Raw genomic sequence first — 23,242 nt, 5'->3', positions numbered from 1 at the left:
TTTAAAAATTTTTAAAAAGTGTCAGGATGCGGTGAAACCCCGTCTCTACTAAAAATACAAACAATTAGCCAGGCGTGGTGGCAGGCGCCTATAGTCCCAGCTACTCGGGAGGCTGAGGCAGGAGAATGGCATGAACCTGGAAGGCAGAGCTTGCAGTGAATTGAGATCTCGCCACTGCACTCCAGCCTGGGCGACAGAGAGAGACTCCGTCTCAAAAAAAAAAAAAAAAATGTCGGGCGCGGTGGCTCACGCCTGTAATCCCAGCACTTTGGGAGGCCGAGGTGAGTGGATCATGAGGTCAGGAGATCGAGACCATCCTGGCTAACACAGTGAAACCCCGTCTCTACTAAAAATACAAAAAATTAGCCCGGCGTGATGGTGGGCGCCTGTAGTCCCAACTACTCGGGAGGCTGAGGCAGGAGAATGGCATGAACCCAGGAGGTGGAGCTTGCAGTGAGCTGAGATTGCCACCACTGCACTCCAGCCTGGGCAATAGAGCAAGACTCCATCTCAAAAAAAGGAAAAAAAAAAAAGTGTCAGGATGTATCTACTAATAACAAGGACATTATATAAAACCACAACATGCGTACCATACTCAGGAAACTTAATAATGACACAATATACAGTCTATAATCGAATTCCTCATAGTCCAGTAAGGAAGACAGACCTGTGAGCAGATTATACATATGAAAAAGACTTAAAGTAAAGCAAAGTGTAAAAAAGCTGTGGTCACATTGTGGAGAGAGGGAATTCTATCACAGAGTCAGGGCAGGGGGTGGGGAGCAGGAACCCTGAGGGAGAATAAAGACTTCAAAGATGAGAAAACATTTGAGTGGACTTTTTGAAAGATCTGAGAGACAGTTTAACAGGTTTAAAAGGAAAAGACTGACAGGTAGAGGGAACAGAATATGCAAAAGTAAGAGGTATAAAAAGCAGCTCCTTCATCAGGTCAAATAGCAAATGCATGCTGGGCTTAATACCTGGGTGAAGGGTTGAGAGGTGCAGCAAACCATCATGACACACATTTACCATGTATCTATGTAACAAACCTGCACTTTCTGCACATGTATCCTGGAACATAAAGTAAAATAAAATAAAATTTAAAAAGTTGAAAGAAAAGAAAAGAAAAAGGCAGCTCCTTACCACACAGATGAGTTCAGTCTTTTGCTGCCAAAGACAGGGAGAGGGTGTGTATAAAAGGGACTTTCCAGGGCCAGGCGCAGTGGCTCACGCCTGTAATCCCAGCATTTTGGGAGGCCAAGGCGGGCAGATCACCTGAGTTCAGAAGTTTGAGACCAGCCTGGCCAACATGGTGAAACCCCGTCTCTTCTAAAAATACAAAAATTAGCCCAGTGTGGTGGCATGCACCTGTTGTCCTAGCTACTTGGGAGGCTGAAGCAGGAGAATTGCTTGAACCTGGGAGGTGGAGACTGCAGTGAGCCAAGATCATGCCACTGCACTCCAGCCTGGGCGACAGAATGAGACTCCCTCTCCAAACAAACAAACAAACAAACAAATAAATAAATAAAGGGACTTTCCCATCCCTGCCATTTTCACAATGACTAATCCTAAGAACAATCCCTGATCCTAACATGGGCTTACTTGAGCTTGACAGTTCACCAAATGGTTTGACTTTCTTCTCCAGTTTATGCCTCACCACAGGCCCTTTCGTTAAGCCAGACAGACATGACTTTCCTACTTGTCCAGTGAGGAAACTGAAACTCAGAAAATAAAGTGACTAGCTCAAATGCCACAGCTAGGGCTCAGAAGTGAAACCTGAGTGTTCTATTTACCAAAGTAACCTGGTTGCTTAGCACTTGGAAGCTTCTACCTCCAGAAGTCCAGACACCTCACCTGTACCTCTTGCACCACAGAGGAGAGGTCTCCTCCAGCTGTGCCCCCACTCCCCTAAAAGCCTTGTATTCCCCGCTGCAGGTTCCCTCTGGCTCCACCAGGAGAAGAAGATGGCCTATGAAAAATCAACTGATATCTTTGATATCTCCAGGTCAATGTTCCTGTATCCATGGCTGGAATATCCAGACAGGACCAAAGGTGAGGCTGGGATGGACAGAAATGGAGCCCAGAGAAGGGGACTGAAAAAGAAATGCTACCTGGCTCTCACTCCCAGGCAAGGGTCTAGGTGAGTTCAGCAAACCCATGGGAAACATCAAGGCAGGCCCTTGGACACCTTGATGGCTCTGCACAGTCCTCAAGGTAAGTCTCAGGCTCCTCAGCAGGGCCTACAGGGCCCTCTAAGATGGGACACCTGTGTGTCTCCCCAGTTTCTTCTCCCACACCTGCACCCTGCTCTTTACCCTCAATTCTTGCACCTCCAAATCTTTGCATAGGGTGTTCCATGTCTAATGCTCTTCCCCCTTATCCACCTGGCTAGCTCCTGTTTGTATTGAAGACTCAGCTTGTGCAGTTCACTCTAGGAAACCTTCCCTTATCCTCCCAGCCAGGTTAGGTACCCCTCAAGTGTACCACCTGTGTCTACATCTATCTTCACATTTGTTTCCCTCTGTTAATCACTAAGAAACACTTCTGTCTCTCCAGCTAGAACAGTGGTCCTCAAAACGTGATTCCATGACCAGCAGCATCAGCATCTTGTTAGAAATGCAAATCCTCAGCTGGGCACGGTGGCTCACGTCTGTAATCCCAGCACTTTGGGAGGCCAAGGCAGGCGGATCACTTGAGACCAGGAATTTGAGACCAGCCTGGCCAACATGGTGAAACGCTATCTCAACTAAAAATACAAAAATCAGCTGGGCGTGGTGGCAGGTGCCTATAATTCCAGCTACTTGGGAGGCTGAGGTATGAGAACCATTTGAACCTGGGAGGCAGAGATTGACCTGAGCCAAGATTGTGCCACTACACTCCAGTGGCCCGGGCAAGAGAGCAAGACTCTGTCTCAATAAAAACAAAACAAAAAACACGAAATCCAAATTCTCAGACCCCACCCCTAATCTAGTGAATCAGATACTGTGGGTATGAGTCCCAGAAATCTGTATTTTAACAAACTCTCCATGTGATTTTTTTTTTTTCCTAATTGAGGGTTAGGGGGCAGTCTCATTTTGTTGCCCAGATTGGTCTCGAACTCCTGGGCTCAAGCAATCTGCCAGCTTTGGCCTCCCAAAGGGCTGGGATTACAGATATGACCCACCATGCCCAGCCTCTCCAGGTAATTCTAATGCACAATCAATTTTGAGACACTGAATGACCCCAGTGGTTTTCACCCTCAGCTGCACATTAGAATCTTCTGGGGAGCTTTCCAAAATGCCTAGGCCCCATCCCCACATAATTTGATTTGATTAGTTTGATGAAGGACCTAGCCATGTTCAAAATTCCCACAAATATTCTAATATGCACAGCAATGCTGCTGCTCCGCAAACCACATATTGAGTTAGGAAGGTAGTAGGCTATGTGCCACTTAAAGGTAGGAATTATACCTTATCTGCCCGGTGCCTGGTGAAATATCTGGTAGTAGTAGTCACTAAATGCTGAATAAATAAATGCTCGAATGTATTTATTCTGTAACCCATCTTTGCAACTGCTATCTCTTTTTTTTTTTTTTTTTTTGAGTCTTGCTGTTGCCCAGGCATGGCACGATTTCGGCTCCCTGCAACCTCCACCTCCCAGATTCAAGAGATTCTCCTGCCTCAGCCTCTCAAGTAGCTGGGACTATAGGCGTGCACCACCACCCCTGGCTAATGTTTTTCTTTTTCTTTTTTTGTTTTTTTGAGACAGAGTCTCGCCCTGTCACCCAGGCTGGAGTGCAGTGGCACGATCTAGGCTCACTGCAAGCTCCACCTCCCGGGTTCACGCCATTCTCCTGCCTCAGTCTCACAAGTAGCTGGGACTACAGGCGCCTGCCACCATGCCCGGCTAATTTCTTTTTTGTATTTTTAGTGGAGATAGGGTTTCACCGTGTTAGCCAGGATGGTCTCGATCTCCTGACCTCGTGATCCGCCTGTCTCAGCCTCCCAAAGTGCTGGGATTACAGGTGTGAGTCACTGTGCCCAGCTGACTAATTTTTTTTGTATTTTTAGTTCAGATGGGGTTTCACCATGTTGACTAGGCTGGTCTCAAACCCCTGACCTCAGGTGATCTGCCCTTCCTGGCTTCCCAAAGTGCTGGGATTATAGGCAGGAGCCACCGCGCCCAGCCTGCAACTGCTATCTCATTTGAACCACACACATACTCTTATTCCTCTTGCCAGAACTCAGAAAAGCCATGGCTCCTGTTCATCTGCCCTTGTCCTGCTACCAGGTAAGACCCCTTACTTTTGCTATCCTGGGAGCTGTATCAAAGTTAGGAGGGGCAGCAAACTATCCCTTCCCGTTAAAGCCAGCTCATAGAACCCTGACATTCATCTCTGGCGCTCCCATTAACTCTGTGATCTTGAACAAGTCACTTTCCCCCTCAGAGCCTCAGGAGCTTCCTGTGTCACAGGCTAACACCTGACCACCTCCCTTTGTGGAGTTGTTATGAGACAAAGTCTATGAGGCCTTGGCTGTACAGAAAGTGCTTACTAATGGAAGTCATTTTTATTAGTTAACACAGGGACAGTTAGCAACCCTCACAGTTTGGGTTGCCAGATGAAATATAGAATGACCAATTAAATTTGAATTTTGGATACACAACAAATGGTGTTTTAGTACAAATGTGCCCCGAATATTTCATTCATTACCTAAAATCCAAATTTAACTTGACATCCTAGTATTTTTTTGTTGTTGGGGAGGAGGGAGCTTTTTTTTTTTTCTTCCTAAATCTGCAACCCTAGTCACTGTGAATCAATGCTCCATTTTTTGAACTTATGCCAATCACTTGAGAACCTTTACTATGATCTTCTCAGCACAAAGTTGGGAACCACAGCTGAAGCCCCTCTACCCTGTTGCCCAGATCTGTTGCAAAGAGTGAAAGAAAGGCTTAAGAAGAGACAGGGATGAATCCTAGCCAAATCTTCAGAGAAAGCCCCTGACCCACTCAAAATCCTCCATTACAGTGAGAGCTGTAGTTTCACAATTGTTTAAGTGATAGATTATTTTAAGAAAGTCTGTTTTCCTGCTAAACTGTTAAGTTCCATGAGGGCAAGGATAACTGCAGTCCTAGCACCCAGCACAGTACCTGGCACATAGTTGGTACTCAAATAAGTATCTGAATGAGCAACAGTCTGTCTTTTCCCCACCTTTATTCCACATCCTTCCCACACCTTGCCTTTTCATTTCCCTACCCAAATGCCATTTTCAAAGTGCTTTGAGACCCTCAACTAACCAAACTATGTGTTCAGATCAATTTACAGATCACCAGTGGCTTCACAATCTGGATCTCTTTTGATCTTTACAATAATCTTGGTAGGGACACAGAGCAAGGATTATTAGCTTTGTTTTACAGATAAGAAGACTGAGACCTTGCTAGGATGAAGTAACTTGCCCAAGTTATGCAATGGGTTAAGTTGCAGCTGTGACTCCAGCTCAGATGAGAGGCTAGAGGGCATCTGTCTCACCCTGCCCTTCCCTCTCTTTACCCCCTCCTCCCCATACCCCAAGTAAGGGCCTAGGGGACCCCTCTGACTGTTCTGCCACTTGCAAACCCAGATGCCAAAGGAAGAGTTTCCCCCAAGTCCAGAGTGCTGGAGGCAGCATCCGAGCAAGCCAAACTCAGTCCCGTACTGCTACTTCAATAAACCTGAGATCTACACGCACTGGCACGACCTGTATGATCAGCGAGAGGAACGGGAGGCTGAGAAGATGTTGAGGAAAATGAGAGATGACCATAGGTGTGTTTTGCTGGCCTCCATATTCTCCTCACTCTCCACATCTTCTAGGAAAGTAAGGAAGGGCAAGGAAGGGGTGGCCCAGGGAGTAAGGCAAGTCAGCCTACAGGTCCCAGAGAGGAGCTTAGGGCAGCTCGGCTCGGCTCAGCTCCACCTGGCTTGGCCGGCTCGGCTCGGCTCTGGTGGATATCACTGAGTCCTCATCTGTCTTCCTCTGGTCCCATTTCTGAGGTGGGCCGCAGCCCTGTGGCAGAGGTGAGGGTGCAACCTGAGGAGGGAAGGTACAAGGGGACCAAAGCTGCCTATGCAATTTCTCACACAGGTACATCAAAGAAGTACATCAAACCCACATCCAAACGTTCCATCTCCCCATGAGCAAGCTGACTATAAAATCTGAGATGCAATCTAGGCCCTTAGAGCCTACCTGGGACCCCCTGAAGTGGCAAAGATTAAGGGTCAGGACCATGTGGGAGAGGACGCGGGGGACTCCCTCCCTCTGGGTGCCCTTCCCTTGGGCTCACACCATCCTTCAGCCCTCAGTTCTTGCCTGAAAAACAGAGGGAGGGTAGGAAAAGGGATTGGATTGGATGAGCTCCCTTTAGTTTGAAATTCTGTATTTTTCTCTGTCTTCCTTTCCACTGGCTGCCTTGGATGGGCAGGAACTCACAAAAAGCCTGGAATCTCCCAGAGAGGATGAGCAATTCTATGCAGCACAGGTGAGAAAAGGCAAGGATACAGGAGGGTGGTTACAGCCAGGAATTGGTCGAGCTGGAAAGTAAAAAGCTGCTTGATGTGATGGTGGTTGTGGGGATGGTATTCCAAGCACAAACTCCAGCTGTGTCCAGAGAATGGTAACTCCTGGGGATGGTGTCCAGGGTTCCTTCTCTTTCCTCCATCCCTCTTCCTGCAGGCTCTGGGATGCTTACGCATCAGTGACAAGTTTGTCATGAAGGCACTACAGCAGGTGGTGAGTCTAAGAACTGCTGGAGTTCAGGAAAGAAGGAAACAGGGTCTGAGATGTGTGGTACATGGGCATAGACAAGGCTCCTCAGGGTGCTAGGATGGCAGGTCAGATCCAGTAAGGACATAGCCACCACTGTGCAGCATGCCCCCATCTCATGTCCTTGGCCTCTTAGAAGAGCAGCTGGATCTAAAAGATGGGGAAGGAAGAATCTGAAGATCCCCCGGTCTAACCAAAAAGACATTATTGGACTGAAAAGCCAGGAAAGTCTGAAAACCAGAACAGAGTACATTCTCTGCCTTAACTGGAAACACCGCATATGTACACATCAGCTTACCACTGGGAACATGCATTCTTAATATCCATAATCTCATTTAACTCTTACAACAACACCAGGAATTAGTATCTGTATTTTTTTTAAAGAAAATGAAAGCTCTGAAAGACCAAGGGTCTTGCCCAAGACCAAGTGGCTACTAGATACCAGATAGAGATTTGAACAAACATCTAACTCCCAACTGCATTGTTCCTTCCATTGAACCATTTTGCCTGTATTCTGTATTTGAGAATAGATAGGTCACTTTCTAGGCTTCAGTTTCCTCTTTTGTAAAATGAGAAGTTAAGCTGAGACAATCCCTAAAGCTCTGACATTCCATCACCTTATTATATGTTCCTACCACCTGCCTCTTAAATTAGGCCCAAACTGGTCCAGAGAAAGTACAGTACGAGGCCTACCGAACCCTGGCCATCCTGGGTAAGTATGTCATCTTCCTTGGTGGGGAGTTGAGAAAGTGTAACCACTTTCTCCTTTGGGTAAGGACAAATGGGTGAGGAGCATACACCTACTCCAACCTAGCATTTGGCAAGGCCTGAGAACTATCCCAGTTATGTCGCACCAAGAGAGGAAGGTGGGGTGAAAAGGGAAAAGAGATTAGAGAGAGGGAGAGGGAGGGCGCTTGGAATTGTGTTCATGTTCAGTCAGCTGCCCTGGTATCCTGGGAGGATGGGCAACACCGTGGTACCTAGGACTTGGAACTTAGGTCTCAATAGCAAAGTGGAGTTCAATAGGTCCTTGCAGAGAAGGGCAGTACCAGAGGCTCTGCCCTGACTTGAGGCCCCTCCCTGTCCAGGTTGCCTAAATAAGCATGTGATCCGGGCTCTCATCAAACAGCTGAAGGAGAAAAATGAGGGTCAAAGGATGGAGACTTTGACGGGGCTACGAATGGCTCTTAACTCCTGGGCTGCTGTCTCTAAAGACAAGGTGATTGGGAGGACAGTCAACTAGGGGCAAAGCTGGACAAGGTAATTGATAGGTTTAGCTGGGGGTTGGGTGAGGAAGAAGTTAACCTAGCACAGCTTTGATAGAGGAAGACACTGTCCTTGAGGAGTTCCCTCGGAAGTTGAATAGAAGCATATGGCTTGGCCATTTACTAGTCCATTTCTGAAAAGCCAAATTTCAGAGCTGCAGTTTGTATTTAAAATGGAGAATGGAGACAGTACAGATGGTTCCAGATTTAGATGGTTTAACTTATGATTTTTTGACTTTACAACAGTGCAAAAACAACACATATTCAGTACACTCCTTAACTTACCATGAGTATGACATTACAACCTGATAAACTCATTCATGGGATGTCATTGTAAATAGAGGAGCATCTGTAATTGCCTGATAGTACTGTTGAGAGGACTAAATGAGATAATGTATGTAAAACACCTAGTACAATGCCTATGCTCTTTCAGTGGTAACCATCATTATCATTATCATCTCTAAAATAACTTATTAAGGTAAAACCTGTCAAGAAGACACGGGGCCCAAGAGAGTCCTCAGACCCTACTGTTTTTTTCTCCTTTAGTGTTCTCTTACTTTGACCCCATCATTGCTCTATGTAAAAGAGAATCCATCATTCATCCATTTTTTCAGCAAATATAAAATAAACAGCTATCATGTGCCGGGCACTGTCCTAGGCCCTTGGGATATAGCAGTGAACCAGACAGGCAAAGATATCTGTCCTTATGGAGGAGGTTACCCTCTAATGGGGGAGACCCATCATAACCAATAAATTTATTTTTAGAAAATTAGGCTGGGAATGGTGGCTGACGCCTGTAATCCCGCACATTGGAAGGCTGAGGTGGGTGGATCTCTTCAGGTCAGGAGTTTAAGACCAGCCTGACCAACATGGTGAGACCCTGTCTCCACTAAAAAAAAAAAAAAAAAAACGTAGCCAGGCATGGTGACACACACCTGTAATCCCAGCTACTTGGAAGGCTGAGGCAGAATTGCTTGAACACAGGAGGCAGAGGTTGTAGTGAGCCAAGATTGCACCATTGCACTCCAGCCTGGGCAATTAGAGCAAAACTCCATTTCAAAAAAAAAAGAAAAAGAAAATTATGTAGTATGTTAGAGGTGACAGGTACAATGGAAACAATTACATAGCAGGGTAAGTAAGAGTGATCAGGAGTGACAAGTGGGAGTAGGGATGGGTTGCAATGTTAAATATAGTAGACAGGGAAGGCCTCATTTAGAAGGTGCATTTGAGCAAAGACATAAAGAAAGTGAGTGGGTTAGCCTTACAGATATCTGAGAGAAGACATTCCAGGCAGAAGGACCAATGCAAAGGGAGGAGTATATTTGGCATGGTTAAGAAAGCAAGAGGGCTTTCAAGCATGGCGTTTGGTTGGTGAGGACCTACACAGGTTCAACAAGGGTATCAAGAAGTGTTACTTCTCTTCGGGGCCCACCTACCCCAAGCCACGACATGATGTTTGTCCGCAATGATTGCAAGGTGTTCAGATTTTGTAAATCTAAATGTCATAAAAACTATAAAAAGAAGTGCAATCCTCACAAAGTTAGGTGGACCAAAGCATTCCGGAAAGAGCTTACAGTGGATAATTCATTTGAATTTTAAAAACGTAGAAATGAACCTATCAAATGCTAGCAAGAGCGATGGAATAAAACTATTGATGCAATGAAGAGAGTTGAAGAGATCAAACAGAAATGCCACGTTAAATTTATAATGAACAGATTGAAGAAAAATAAAGAGCTACAGAAAGTTCAGGATATCAAAGAAGTCAAGCAAAACATCCATCTTATCCGAGCCCCTCTTGCAGGCAAAGCGAAGCAGTTGGAAGAGAAAATGGTACAGCAGTTACAAGAGGATGTGGACAAGAGGATGCTTCTTAAAAATCTCTGTAACCATTTCTTTTATGTACATTTGAAAATGCCCTTTGAAGACTTCGAACTGCTAAATTATTAGTTTATTTTTTACATAAGGTCACTTAAATGAAAAGTGATTAAAATATATCTTTCCTACATTGCCATCTACAAAACATCAGGTATTATGAATGTTAGATTTCATCTCAGTGTTAAATCTTCACTAATAGATTTATGTAAATCATGAAAATTCTACTTATAACTACAGAAGTGAATTGTGGACGTAAAACGGTTATGCCATTTGGATAATGACATTAGGCAGCATATAATAACTAATGGCTAAAATCCATGGCTAGTGATATATAAAACAAAATATTCTTTGCAGTAAAATATTCCCTTTATTAATGTTACAGAAGGAGGAACACATCAGGGAACTAACAATCTGTATGACACTGTCAAATATTATTTTGATTTTAATATTTCCTATTTTGGTTTATTTGCATCTTAGAAGAGCATAATGACATTGTTTGATGAAGCCTAATTATGCTGGACTGCTTTGACCTGGTTTAAGCCTTCTGATAGGTAGTTGTGGATGCTGGGGGTGAGAACTGAATAATCTTTGCCTGGAGTGACACTACACTCTAGAGTTTCCACTTTGGAGAATATTCAGTTCTAACTTGTGATTCCCGGTAGAACAAACTTTATTTTTCTAGCCTACCAATGATCTAGAAGCAGAGGAATCCCAGTGCCTTTTAAAAGTTGTTATGTGGTTTTCTTTTAAAAAGCTCGTTTTTGGAAAGTAGAATTTATGGGTACAACATCTGCTTATTATTTGCACATAAAACCATTTAAAAAGTAAAAAAAAAAAAAAAAAAAAAAAAAAAAAAAAAAGCAAGAGGGCCAGTGTGGTTAACGTGAAGTAAGAATACAGCAATAAGAAATGAGGTCAAGTTAAAGAAGTTAATAGGAGACTAAGTCATATGTGGCCTTCTGGGCTGTTTTAAGTACTTGGGCTTTTACTTTGAGTGAAATAGGGAGCCAGCTGGGTGCAGTGGCTCACCCCTATAATCCCAGCACTCTGGGAGGCCGAGGTGGGTGGATCACAAGGTCAGGAGATCAAGACCATCCTGGTCAACATGGTGAAACCCCATCTCTACTAAAATACAAAAAAAACAAAAAAAAAAAACAAAAAAAAAACTAGCCGAGCGTAGTGGCGCATGTCTGTAATCCCAGCTACTTGGGAGGCTGAGGTAGGGGAATCGTTTGAATCCAGGAGGTGGAGGTTGCAGTGAACCAAGATCATGCCACTGTACTCCAGCCTGGTGACAGAGCAAGACTCTGTCTCAAAAAAAAAAAAAAAAAAAAGAAAGAAAGAAATAGGGAGCCATTAGAAATTTTGAGCAGAGGAATAACATGATGTAACTTACATTTCAAAAGGTTTACTCTGACTTATATGCTGCAAAAAGACTGGGGGTTACGGGCCAAAAGTGTAAGCAGGGAGATCAATTAGGAGCTACTGAAATAATCCTGACGAGATGTGATAATGGCTTGGACCATGGGGATCCCAGTGGAGTTGGTAAGAAGTGATTTAATTCTGGATATATATAATTTTGGGAGTTTTTGAGATGAGGTTTCGCTCTTGTTGCCCAGGCTGGAGTGCAATGGCATGATCTCAGCTCACTGCAACCTCTGCCTCCTGGGTTCAAGCGATTCTCCTGCCTCAGCCTCCTGAGTAGCTGGGATTACAGGCATGCACCACCATACCTGGCTAATTTTGTATTTTTAGTAGAGATGGGGTTTCTCCATGTTGGTCAGGCTGGTCTTGAACTCTCGACCTCAGGTGATCTGCCCACCTCAGCCTCCCAAAGTGCTGGGATTACAGGCTTGAGCCATTGCACCTGGCCTCAAATGCTGGATATATTTTGAAAGCAAAACTCTTGACAGGTTGAATGAGTTGTAAAAGACAATGAGGAAACAAGGATGAAGCCAAGATTTTTGGCCTAGCAACTGAAAAGATGAAGTTATTATCAACTAAGGTTGAGAAAGCTGTAGAAGAGGTTTGGAGTTTGCATCAGAAATCTAGTTTTAGATAAGTTATGTCTGAAACATCCACCAGAACTCCAAGGGAAGTGGTAAGTAAATGGTTAGATATACAATTTGGAGTTTAGGAGAGAAGTCTGAACTAGGGAAGGAAATCTGGGAGTTGTCAGCATATGATGTCACTACACTAGATGAGATCACTGAGCTTTGGGGCACCCCAATATTAGGAGGTCAGGGAGAAGGGAAGGAACAAGTAAATACTGAGGAGTGGCCAATAGGGTAGGAAGACAACCAAGAGTGTGGTGTTCTGAAAATCAAGTGAAGAATATACATCCAGGAGAGAAGAGAAATCAAACATATCAAGTCATGTAAGGACTGAGAACTCATATGTGGATTTAACAATGTGGGAATCATTGATTATCTTTCTTTTTGAGACGGGTCACTCTGTCACCTAGGCTCAACCGCGCCCGGCTGAATCATTGATTATCTTAATAGAGCCATTTTGGTGGAGTAGTGGAGGTGAAAGCCTGATTTGAGTGGGTTTAAGAGAGATTGGGAAGAAAAGAAGTTAGGGACAGCAAATATGGACAACTTTCCAAGTTTTGCTAGAAAGGTAGTAGTTGGCACAGAAGTAGAGTCAAGAAAAAAGAAAACAGCATGTTTCCACACTGAGGAGTAATGATCCAGTTGTTAGAAAAATAAGGACTTTGGGCTGGGCATGGTGGCTCGCCCCTGTAATCCCAGCACTTTGGGAGGCAGAGAGGGTCAGATCACGAGGTCAGGAGATCGAGACCATCCTGGCTAACTTGGTGAAACCCCGTCTCTACTAAAAATACAAAAACAAAAAAAATTAGCTCGGCATGGTGGTGGGTGCCTGGAGTCCCAGCTACTCGGGAGGCTGAGGCAGGAAAATGGCATGAACCTGGGAGGTGGAGCTTGCAGTGAGCCAAGATCGTGCCACTGCACTCCAGCCTGGGCAACAGAGCAAGACTCCATCTCAAAAAATAAATAAATAAATAAATAAATAAGGACTTTGAAGAGAGTGTGAAAAATAACAATGCTCTTAAACGATGTCCTTAAACAGGTGAGAAGAGATAAAGTCTGACACAAGTGGAGACTGGCCTTAGATAGATGGTTATAGTCCATAGTTAACAAGTAGAAAGGATGGGCATATGGGTGCAAGTATTGGAAGTTGGACAGAAGTGGTCATAGGAGTCTATGGAACTTCCTTTCTATTGCTTTTATTTTCTCAGTGAAGTAGAAAGCAAGGTCATTAGCCAAGAATAAGAATAGAGGAAGAAGTGTTCCAGAAACGATGTGAATTAGAAGAGTGAGAAAGAGAACTGCCCAGGGAAAAACAGTATGATTACCAGGCAGCATTAAGGGTCTACATGAGGTCTGTGGTTCACACATTTTAATAAGATCATTCACTGCCACAGTGTTTTTTTCCAGGAAGTAGTGGCACAAAGTGGAGAGTTGGATTTAGCCAGGATTGTAGTTCTGTCCAGGGAGTAGAATGAAGCAAGAGTGGGTAAAGAAGTTGAGGGTGAGGAAGGGGAGTGATTACAGCAGGATCATGGAATTTAAGCTGGGTCAAGAGGGACGGAGGTGTGGAAGAATGCAAAGGTGGCAGGCTCAATGGATTATTAGTCCCTTGTAGAATCAAACAATTGTTGGCCGCAGGAACTGGAAAAAGAGGTGATGGTCAGAGTGGGATCCATGAAATGGAGATTATGGAGAAGCTGCATTTGTGGGTAATGATCAGGTCTCTCAGTGGGATGGCTGAGGCAGAGAAGAGAACAAGGATATTGGAGGAGAGGTATGGGATCACTCACATGTACATTTTTTTAAATGACAGGAATTAACACAGAAGAAGTGTTGAAGAGAGTAACAGTGATCCATCCATGAGATAGTTATAGAGAAATGAGATCTGACCTAGGAGCAAGTAGGTGACAGCAAGAATAAGTTAATTGGGTGAAATAATCTGATGCACAAGATTCATTTTAGGGAGGAAGGTGAATACAGTCTGGAAGCATAAAGTACAAAGCCTGGCTAAATACATAGCCCCTCCCCCTACCCATTTTGTGTCCTGTCTCCCTCACAGAGGACTCAAGTCGGGGATGAGGGCAAGCTGGTGCCTGTACTACAGACACTGATCAAGAAGTCGTCCAGTGAAGCATCTCTGGAGGCAGCCCTGTGCCTGGGTTTCCTGAGGCCTCGCAGCAACATGGTCCAAGAGTTCTTGTTGCAGTGCCTGTGCCAAGGACTCAAGACCCAGCGGATGAAGGTGTGAGGGGCGGGAGGCTGGGATACCTGGGAAAACAGAAGCTGCTGCTGAATTGTGTGTGGTCTGGATCCTGCCATCCTAGTGGTGGAGCACTGCAGTATCCTCTGCGTGCTTACAACTATGTCCACGTATAAGTATGGGTTCATATGGACATATAAGTGTACATGTGTCTGTGTATATTTGATAGGTATGGGTGTTCATTTATGTATATATACACATGAACTTCTGTTCTCAAGAGGCCAAGAGGCAGGAAAAAGGACCTTAGCTGTTCCTCACCAGTTCTAGGCTCAGACCTCAAGTCCACCTGGCCACACAGATGCCTATAGGCCCTGTACACCCTGCCCTACCCTGCCCTTCATAGGCACTTAGGATGCTGGTCAAGGTGATGCATGTGCACTCAGCCCCAGTCATCAGGGCCGTCCTAGACCAGCTGTGTTCTTCCAGTGTCCTTGAGGTAAGCTCTGGACTGCCTGTACCCTTCCTTTCCTGGCACTAGGATAGGGTTAGGGGATGAAGAAGGGAATCCATCTTTCACACCTCCCCGCTAACCCTCACTCCCGACCTCAGGACCGCTTTGAAGCCACCCAAATGCTCAAGACCATTGGGCTGGAACAGATCCAGGCACAGGGGCTAGAGGAACTCACATTTAACCTGCTCAGGAGGAAGACGCATAATGAACCCTTCCTCGTAAGTGAGACCAAAGCTCCCAAGCCTAGAGACACCCAAACCTTTCTCTTTTCCCTTTTCTGGAGACCTCCCCTGGCTTCCTCCAAAGTATCACATTCATCCTGACCTACTCCTGTTCAACTAACACAGTTCATGTTTTCATATCACCTTGCCTTTGCTCAGGCAGTTCTCTCAGGTTAAAATGATCTGAGTCATCCTTCCTTCTATAAGGTAAAAAACTGTCTCATACTATTCACTCGCACCAGTAAGTAACCCCTCTCCCCTTCTGCCTACTAAAAATACTGTATGGCTCTTTCAAGACCGATCCCAACAATACCTCCTATGGGAAGCTTTCCCAAATCACCAACCAGCATTAATCCTACCTTCCTCTATGTTCCCTTGCTTTTGTATTTACTATAGCTTGTTATAAAACTAGGTGTTATATTTCTAAAGACATTTTTTAAAAATATAAATCAGATTGTGCCTTCTCTGCATAAAACTTTCTATTGGCTCCCAATGCCCTGTGGATGGCTTATGTTGCTTCCACAGCTCAAGCCTACTTGCCTCTCTAGCTTCACCTCTCATCATTCTCCCCGCCAGAACGACGCACCAACTATGCTTACAACAACCATGTCCTGATTTATACCTGTTGTCCCAGGGTAATTAGAGCACTCAGAGTGCTTGGAAGAGTCCATTTGGTCACCTCTCTGAGCTGAACTATTTTCAGCTCCCCATCCTCTCTGCACCTTCTCCTGCCTCCAGATTTATGAATATGCTCTCCCCTCTGCTCCTAAAATCTGACCAACCCCAACCATCTGCCTGGTTAATTCCTACTCACCTTCCAAGTTTCATTCAGCTCAGGTATCACCTCTTCCAGGAAGACTTCCTGGCACCCCAGACTGAGTTAGGAGACCCTCCTATGTGTACCCTACGCATTCCCTCTCTCTGTTGACTCATTTTGATCCCTCTGCAGGCTGTGAGGCAGGCTGTGGCTCAAACTGTGGAAGAACTCAAGTTGAAGCCTATGATGATGAACTTGGTGGAGGCGTGAGTGGCCTGGGAGCTGCCAGGGCCAAATCCTAGGTGTGGGAAGGGGGCAGAGGGTCAGTGAGAGCTGAGAACCTGCAGTGCAGCAGGTCCTGAGCTCTCCCTTTCCTGTGCCCCTAACCAAGTAACTCTTTGACCCCTGAGCTTTTGTTCATCTGTAAAGAGAGAGTAATAATACCTACTAAGGTTAGGTATAGGTTGCTATAAAGCTGAAAATATGACACGAAAAGAACTTTTAAAAGAAAAGTTCTGGACAGTCCTGATCATCATTCAGTGCCTTCTGGCAAACTGTGGTGCCTCTTTTTCCTCTCCCAGCCCCTTTTCTGATCCAAGAAACAAGAGAAGGAAATGAATGAAATTAGCATCACTTTGCCTAATTCACTCTGGACCTAAAAAGCAACCAGCCTCCCTTCCACTTCCCCTACTCCTTAATTCAACTATAACATACTCACTCCCTTCTACACAGACAACTGATGAACCCAGATGCCACTGCACGCCAGGAAGCAGTCATCTCTTTGGTAAGGTGGGCTCTGCTTCTCTGACCCAATTACTGTGTTGATGGCAGGCGGAGTAGGCGATTGAGCAGAGTCACTGAGGGGAATAAAGGCCTGTACATTTTGGGGAAGTTGTTTATTTTAGAATTCCAGCCCTACCGAGAGTTAAGATAACCTTTTCTTCAGGGTTGGGGGTGGGTGGGCTAAGGGACAGAAGATTGATGTGAGGGGTGTTGCTTAGATGCTGCTGAAATTGTCTTGACTCCTCCTAGCAAATATGGGCATTAAAGTCCCATGTAGTGGTCCCAAATGGCAAGGAAAGGAGTATCTCAGCTGGGAAACCCTATCTCCCCGCTCTCTATGCTGCAGAGTCTCACAAAGGGGCTAGAATGGGAAAGAGTATAAGGCATCTTCCTGGGGCTGGCTACGTAGGCACTCTCACTCTGCTTCTACCAGGGTGTCCTGGGGATCCGCAGCCCACAAGTGTTCCACTTGCTCCTGGATTTACTAGATGCAGAAAACCACCAGGCTGTGAAGAAGAGTGTAAGTAAGGCATTCCTGCCCACCTTTTCCTCTTCTCTATCCCTCCTCCAAGCTTCTCCCACCTATCTCACCACCATTTGCTCCTTGTCAGGAGGAGAGGGTCATGAGCCCTTAGACACTGTCCCTTGACCTTGTTCCTTGGGGCCACAGTGCCCTGTGGCTAGAATTCCCCCTTCCTTTGGGTGTCCCCTCTCTGGAGTCTCCTAGCCTGAACCCAAAGTGAGCCAGCACTAGGACCTTTGTTTCAACGCAGCTACAAGAAACATTAATCCTTTGTGCCTCAATTGATCCCTGGATCCAAAACAAGCTGAAAAACAAGGTTCTCTCTGTATACGAGGCACCTAAGACCAATGTGAAGGCAGAGCCCACAAGGTTCCGGAAAGAGCCTGAGAACCCAGAAGAGTTAACTATTCAAGACTTTCGACTTGCAAAGCTGAACCCCTTGTTTACTGCAAAGTCCATCACCAAAGTAGGCCAAAAGAAAACACCTGCTTTCCCACCGTACTGCTCGAAACCACGAAAACATAGGCCACAGGCCATAGGGCCCTGGCAGCCAAGGATCAAGAAACAGCTCCGGGTCCTTGCTGAAATTGCCAAATAAGTCAGTTCTTTGGGTCTACTCCCTGACTCCCTCCCTAAAGATGCTTCTCAGGCTCCCCTGAGAAAACAATCTATACTTACCTTCCATGAATAAACAAGTGTCACTCTACCTACCACATTTCTCGGAATCACTACTGCCACTTCTGTTCATCAGAAGCTCCACTGGAATACAGGTCTCCTCACTCCTGCCTGTGTATACTTTCCACTCAGCCACATGCCCTTCTACCAGAGGAAAGAGGGAAAGACAGAGTCAAAGCTTCTCTGGACGGCCAGCCTGCCTCCCTAAATCAAGTGCTTATCTGTGTCCAGAATTTGACGGCAAAGCTAGAGAGGAGTCTCTGCCTAGATAGAGAAAACTAGGAGAAAATGCTGGAAAGCTTGGATCACGTCCTCTTACTAACTTGCCCTCACCCCTTACCTCCCTACCAGTGGTCAGGAGATAATTAAGCGTTAATCAGAACCAACCATCCTCTCTGCTGCCTCGTCTACCTAGGTACCTGCTTTCTACCCTTTCCTTTGAAAGACCCTATTTACTCTCTAGGTCATTCCCTTTGAAAGACCCTTTTTATTCTCTAACACTGCCTTAATTTCTCCCCTATTTCTACGGAAGAAGCTTTAGTTTCCCTTTGCTAACAGGACCTACCACACCAATCCCAACAAGCTACAACCCCTATCAAGAAGGAAGGGCCCAGACTTTGGAGTCAGACAAATCTGATATTTAATCCTAAGGTTAATCACTTTTTTTTTTTTTTTGAGACGGAGTCTCGCTCTGTCGCCCAGGCTGGAGTGCAGTGGCGCAATCTCGGCTTACTGCAAGCTCCGCCTCCCGAGTTCATGCCATTCTCCTGCCTCAGCCTCCAGAGTAGCTGGGACTACAGGTGCCCACCACCACACCTGGCTAATTTTTTGTATTTTTAGTACAGATGGGGTTTCACCGTGTTAGCCAGGATGATCTCGATCTTCTGACCTCGTGATCCACCCACCTCAACCTCCCAAAGTGCTGGAATTATAGGCGTGAGCCACTGCGCCTGGCCAGTTCATCACTTTTAACTTTGAACAAGTTATTATTATTAAAGGTTAATATTTAACCTTTGTGATTTTGTTTCCTCACCTATAAAATGAAAAGAATAATGCCTATTACCTCAGAAAGCTCCCATGAGGATTACCATAAAGCTTAACAGTGCCTGTCATTACATAGTAAACAACCAAATATGAACTTTTCTCTCCTTTCCTCTTTAATGTTGTCATGTGAGCCTGTGACCATCAGAGGTTAAAAACGGCTGTCTCCTGCCACCTCCTCTTCTTCCCCGAATCCTACTGATTTACTGGGAGGTCAAGTTCTTCCCCTCAAGCATAGAAAAGTTAAAGTAAAACAGACGCTCCCTTCTACTTCCCCACACCCCAGGTTCTACAGTAGTCCCAACAGTTATTCTGAATTCAGTGCAGGCTGAGCATTCCTAATCCAAAAATCCAAAATCCAAAATGCTCCAACTAGAAACTTTTTGAGTACCAACATGACACTCAAAGAAAATGCTCATTGCAGCATTTAAGATTTGGGGATTAGAGATACTCAACCTATAAGTATAATGTAAATACTCCAAACTCTGGGGAAAAAAATCTGAAATCCAAAACATTTTTGTTTCCAAGCATTTTGGATAAGGGATACTAAACCTGTATAGTGTGTCACTCAGAATTATCTCCTAACCTACCCCATCACTTCTAGATTCATGTTTTGCATGAGAGCAAGGTTTAAGTAAAAACCAAGGTGGTTTCACTATTTTGAGTGTATGCAGCACTGCCTGGGGGACCCCTCTAATATTGTGACATCAAAGTCCAATGATAGGAAAGATGTTCCTCTTTTGCCTACTCTGCTGCTTTGGGTCCATGAGCAACATAACCCAAATTTCCCTGTGCCTCAAAAGCCTGTGAGTACAAGACATGGCCTTACTAACTACATAATTCAAATTCAACTTCTGCAAAATCCTGCCCGCAGATCCCCAGCCACTCCACCTCCATATTTTTAGGTATCTCCAGAGGACGTCATATTACTCAACCAGATACAAATATCTGCCTAGTAGCACCTCAATCCTAACTTCACCAGTTCCCACAAGAAGACTTAAGATGGCAGTGAGGGGCATAAAGGTTTTCACAGAGCACTCACCATCTGGTACACTACCAATGTACTAGAGCCCTCCCAGTACCAAAGCTATCTAGATCACTCTTAGAAGTCTACTTTATCCAAGCAATAGCTGGCTTCTCTCATAGTCCAAAGATACCCACTGGTCTCAGATACTGGGACTGATCCTTAGACACTATTCAAAATATAAGTCCCTCTCTTTTCTCTCTTCTAACCCAAACTTTTCTAATGGGATCTCTGGATGCTTCTTCTGATGGCAAACAAAAAGCATTCACACCCTCCACTCTCCTTCAAACCTTCTCATCTATCTTTCAGGCTGTAACTGAAATCTGGCTATTGACTGGGCCCCTTTCTGAAATCGCTCAGGTGTTGCTGATTCTCCTAAATCCCTCCCAATATCACCACTGTTTTGCACATTTATATAAAAATCAGTGTTTCAGCCAGGCGAAGTGGCTCATGCCTGTAATCCCAGCACTCTGAGAGGCTGAGGCAGAAGGATCACTTGAGGTGAGGAGTTCAAAACCAGCCTGGCCGACATGGTGAAACCCCGTCTCTATTAAAAATACAAAAATTAGCCAGATGTGGTGGAACACATTTGTAATCCCAGTTACTTGGGAGGCTGAGGCAGGAGGATCATTTGAACCCAGGAGGGGGAGGTTGCAGTGAGACAAGATCGTGCCACTGCACTTCAGCCTGGACAAAAGAGTAAGACTCTGTCTCAAAAATAAAAAAGAGGCCGGGTGCAGTGGCTCACGCCTGTAATCCCAGCACTTTGGGAGGCCGAGATGGGCGGATCACAAGGTCAGGCGATCGAGACCATCCTGGTTAACACGGTGAACCCCGTCTCGACTAAAAATACAAAAAATTAGCTGGGTGTGGTGGCGGGTACCTGTAGTCCCAGTTACACGGGAGGCTGAGGCAGGAGAATGGCGTGAACCCAGGAGGCGGAGCTTGCAGTAAGCCGAGATTGCACCACTGCACTCCAGCCTGGGCGACAGAGCAAGACTCCGTCTCAAAAAATAAATAAATAAATAAATAAACAAAAAATAAAGAAAGAAAAAATAAAGAAAATAAAAGAAAAATCTGCTGGGCGTGGTGGCACACGCCTGTAATCCCAGCACTTTGGAAGGCTGAGGTAGGTGGATCACCTGAGGTCAGGAGTTTGAGACCAGCCTGGTCAACATAACAAAACCCCATCTCTACTAAAAATACAAAAATTAGCTGGGTGCAGTGGCAGGCACCTGTAATCCCAGCTATTTGGGAGGCTGAAGCAGGAGAATTGCTTGAACCCAGGAGGCAGAAGTTGCAGTGAGCCCAGAACATGCCACTGCCTGGACAATAGCGAGACTCCCATCTTAAAAAAAAAAAAAAAAAAAAGAAAAAATCAATGTTTCTCTGAGGATCCTGCTCTCCAACCAGCAATTACCACTGGTCCATTTCTCCATTTCCTCTCATTCATTGCCTGAATCTTAATCTTGTCACCTCGTTGATGGCATCCCTTTGGACAACCATTCAATACTCCAGCCCCTCAGTCCGTCTCAATTACAAAGACATTTCCCTTCCATTCACTTCAGCTACCCACCTCCAACATCACACCTAACCTTTGTCATCCTAGGAATTGCTCTATCTCTAAAATGTTCACATCTCACTTTCTGACCCAACCTTCAATCTGTGCCGTTCTTATTATCCACACAAGTTCTTTGAATCTCATCATCAACACTAAAGTCCTGACTCCCATCCATCCTCCCTATTACTCCCTCTTTTTTTCTTACTCAACTTGGATCCCATTCATTAATCACTACCCTCACTTTTTTCATCTCTGATCATCTCTGATGAGAAAAACTACTCTAAATCAAACTGCCTCTGCTCCTATAACCACGTTGCTATCAAAGCTGTTGAAAAAAATCACATATCCATACAGACTGGTACCCCTAAATACTTGCCTCCTTTTTTTTTTTTTTTTTGAGACTGAGTCTGGCTCTGTCACCCAGGCTGGAGTGCAGTAGCATGATCTCTGCTCACTGCAAGCTCTGCTTCCCGGGTTCCAGCCATTCTCCTGCCTCAGCCTCCTGAGTAGCTGGAACCACAGGCACCTGCCACCATGCCCGGCTAATTTTTTGTATTTTTAGTAGAGACAGGGTTTCACCGTGTTAGCCAGGATGGTCTTGATCTCCTGACCTCGTGATCCGCCCGCCTTGGCCTCCCAAAGTGCTGGGATTACAGGCAAGAGCCACCGCGCCTGGCCTACTTGCCTCCTACTTTAACTGAACCCTTATTGTTGCCTGGCAGATGTATGGGTTCCTAGGCACACACTTTCCTGATCCCCACAGTGGTTATATGTCAAGCCTTCCCTTCTAACCTCACATATCCTGCAATCTCTTAAACTTTCGGCTGGGTGTGGTGGCTCTCAAAAAAAACAAAAACAAAAACAACCTTTCTATTGTATTACTTCCCCAAACTCTGCAGGCTATTATACTTTCTCATTAGGAAAACAAAAAGACATCAGATGGAATTACCTCAACTTCCTCCTGACACCTCAGCTATACGCTTGTTTATCCTTGTTTATAGCACAAGAGTAGATAAGAGCACAGGCTCTAAGGCAGATGCCTAGGTTAGAATCCTGGCTCTGCCACTTACTAAAGATTTGATTTGGGCAAGTTGCTCAATCTCTCAGTGCCTCTGTTCCTTACTGTACCCCCTAAAAAAGCCCCTTCCCAACGGCATTCAATATCATTTACACCATCTACCTCTTCTGTGAATTATTTCCGATACCTCCTAGCTTCAAAGGATTGCTGTGAGTTAAATGAGACAATACACATAGACTGCTTATGTGCCTGGCACACAGTAAGCTCCCGATTAATGTTAGTCATGTTTTTACTACTATCAGCATTCACACCTATTTTTACCTCCAACCGCAATGCAAGAGGCATTCTCCTAAGGCAAATCCTTCACCGACATTCTAGACGCCATCCCTTCAAGGGACTTGAACATCAATTATTCAGTTTCCTTCCATGTAGTGTATAAATATGCTCAATTCTCACCCATCTTAAAAATAACCTTCCACAAGCCAGTATCCCCATCTAGCTACCTCCTCCTCTCACATCATGCCTCTACCCTTCATAATCAAAATTCTTTGTCCTGTATCCATTTCTCCAATTTTTATTAACTTTCTATTATACGTTTCTATTATCTCACTGCAGTTTGAGTTGAGAATTCAATTCTCTACCCAAACTACTTTTGCTAAGGCAGTGGTTCTCAACAGGGGGCCATTCTGCCCCCTAGTGGCCATCTGAAGCCATTTTTTGGTTGTCACAACATGGAGAGGTAAGGGCTGCTACAGGCATCCAGTAGGTAGAGGCCAGGAATGCTATTAAACATCATACAATGCACAGGGCAGCATCCCACAGGGCATTTTCCAACCCAGAATATCAATATTATCAAGGTTGAGAAACCCTGGGCTAAAATAATGTATAACTACGTTGATCAATGTAATGAATGCCTTCTATCCTTTACATGACATAGCCTGGCTTAAGTACTTGGTAT

The 23,242-nt window shown here is 45.0% G+C and overlaps 1 protein-coding gene and 1 pseudogene across 2 annotated transcripts; both read left to right on the top strand.

Annotated features, from left to right (window-relative positions):
* The first annotated feature begins 1,843 nt into the window (after positions 1-1,843).
* Positions 1,844-17,671, top strand: HEATR9 (HEAT repeat containing 9). Of its 2 annotated transcripts, XM_045376128.3 has the most exons (15): positions 1,844-2,052; positions 4,220-4,269; positions 5,598-5,779; positions 6,099-6,231; positions 6,436-6,492; positions 6,687-6,743; positions 7,431-7,488; positions 7,865-7,995; positions 14,030-14,212; positions 14,574-14,666; positions 14,780-14,899; positions 15,852-15,925; positions 16,392-16,443; positions 16,876-16,962; positions 17,216-17,671. In XM_045376128.3, the coding sequence occupies exons 1-15, from the start codon at positions 1,965-1,967 to the stop codon at positions 17,561-17,563; spliced, it is 1,713 nt and encodes a 570-aa protein (XP_045232063.2). In that variant the 5' UTR covers positions 1,844-1,964; the 3' UTR covers positions 17,564-17,671. The 2 variants fall into 2 exon arrangements, with proteins under 2 accessions (XP_045232063.2, XP_073875127.1); XM_074019026.1 differs by lacking the exons at positions 1,844-2,052; positions 4,220-4,269; positions 6,099-6,231 and having other exon boundaries at positions 5,699-5,779.
* LOC102128629 (probable ribosome biogenesis protein RLP24 pseudogene) lies at positions 8,222-10,104 on the top strand (annotated as a pseudogene).
* Positions 17,672-23,242: the final 5,571 nt, after the last annotated feature.

Source organism: Macaca fascicularis, chromosome 16 (assembly GCF_037993035.2).
Source record: "Macaca fascicularis isolate 582-1 chromosome 16, T2T-MFA8v1.1".
Classification (NCBI taxonomy): Eukaryota; Metazoa; Chordata; class Mammalia; order Primates; family Cercopithecidae; genus Macaca; species Macaca fascicularis.
Note: the sequence above shows the minus strand (reverse complement) of the source record. Positions and strands in the feature narration are given on the sequence as shown.

Bases quoted from the DNA above. Each gene is read 5' to 3' on its own strand.
- HEATR9 (XM_045376128.3), top strand. From the start codon at position 1,965: ATGGCCTATGAAAAATCAACTGATATCTTTGATATCTCCAGGTCAATG. The intron at 6,493-6,686 runs GTGAGAAAAGGC...CTCTTCCTGCAG, and splicing joins AGCAATTCTATGCAGCACAG to GCTCTGGGATGCTTACGCAT. The intron at 14,213-14,573 runs GTGTGAGGGGCG...TGCCCTTCATAG, and splicing joins TCAAGACCCAGCGGATGAAG to GCACTTAGGATGCTGGTCAA.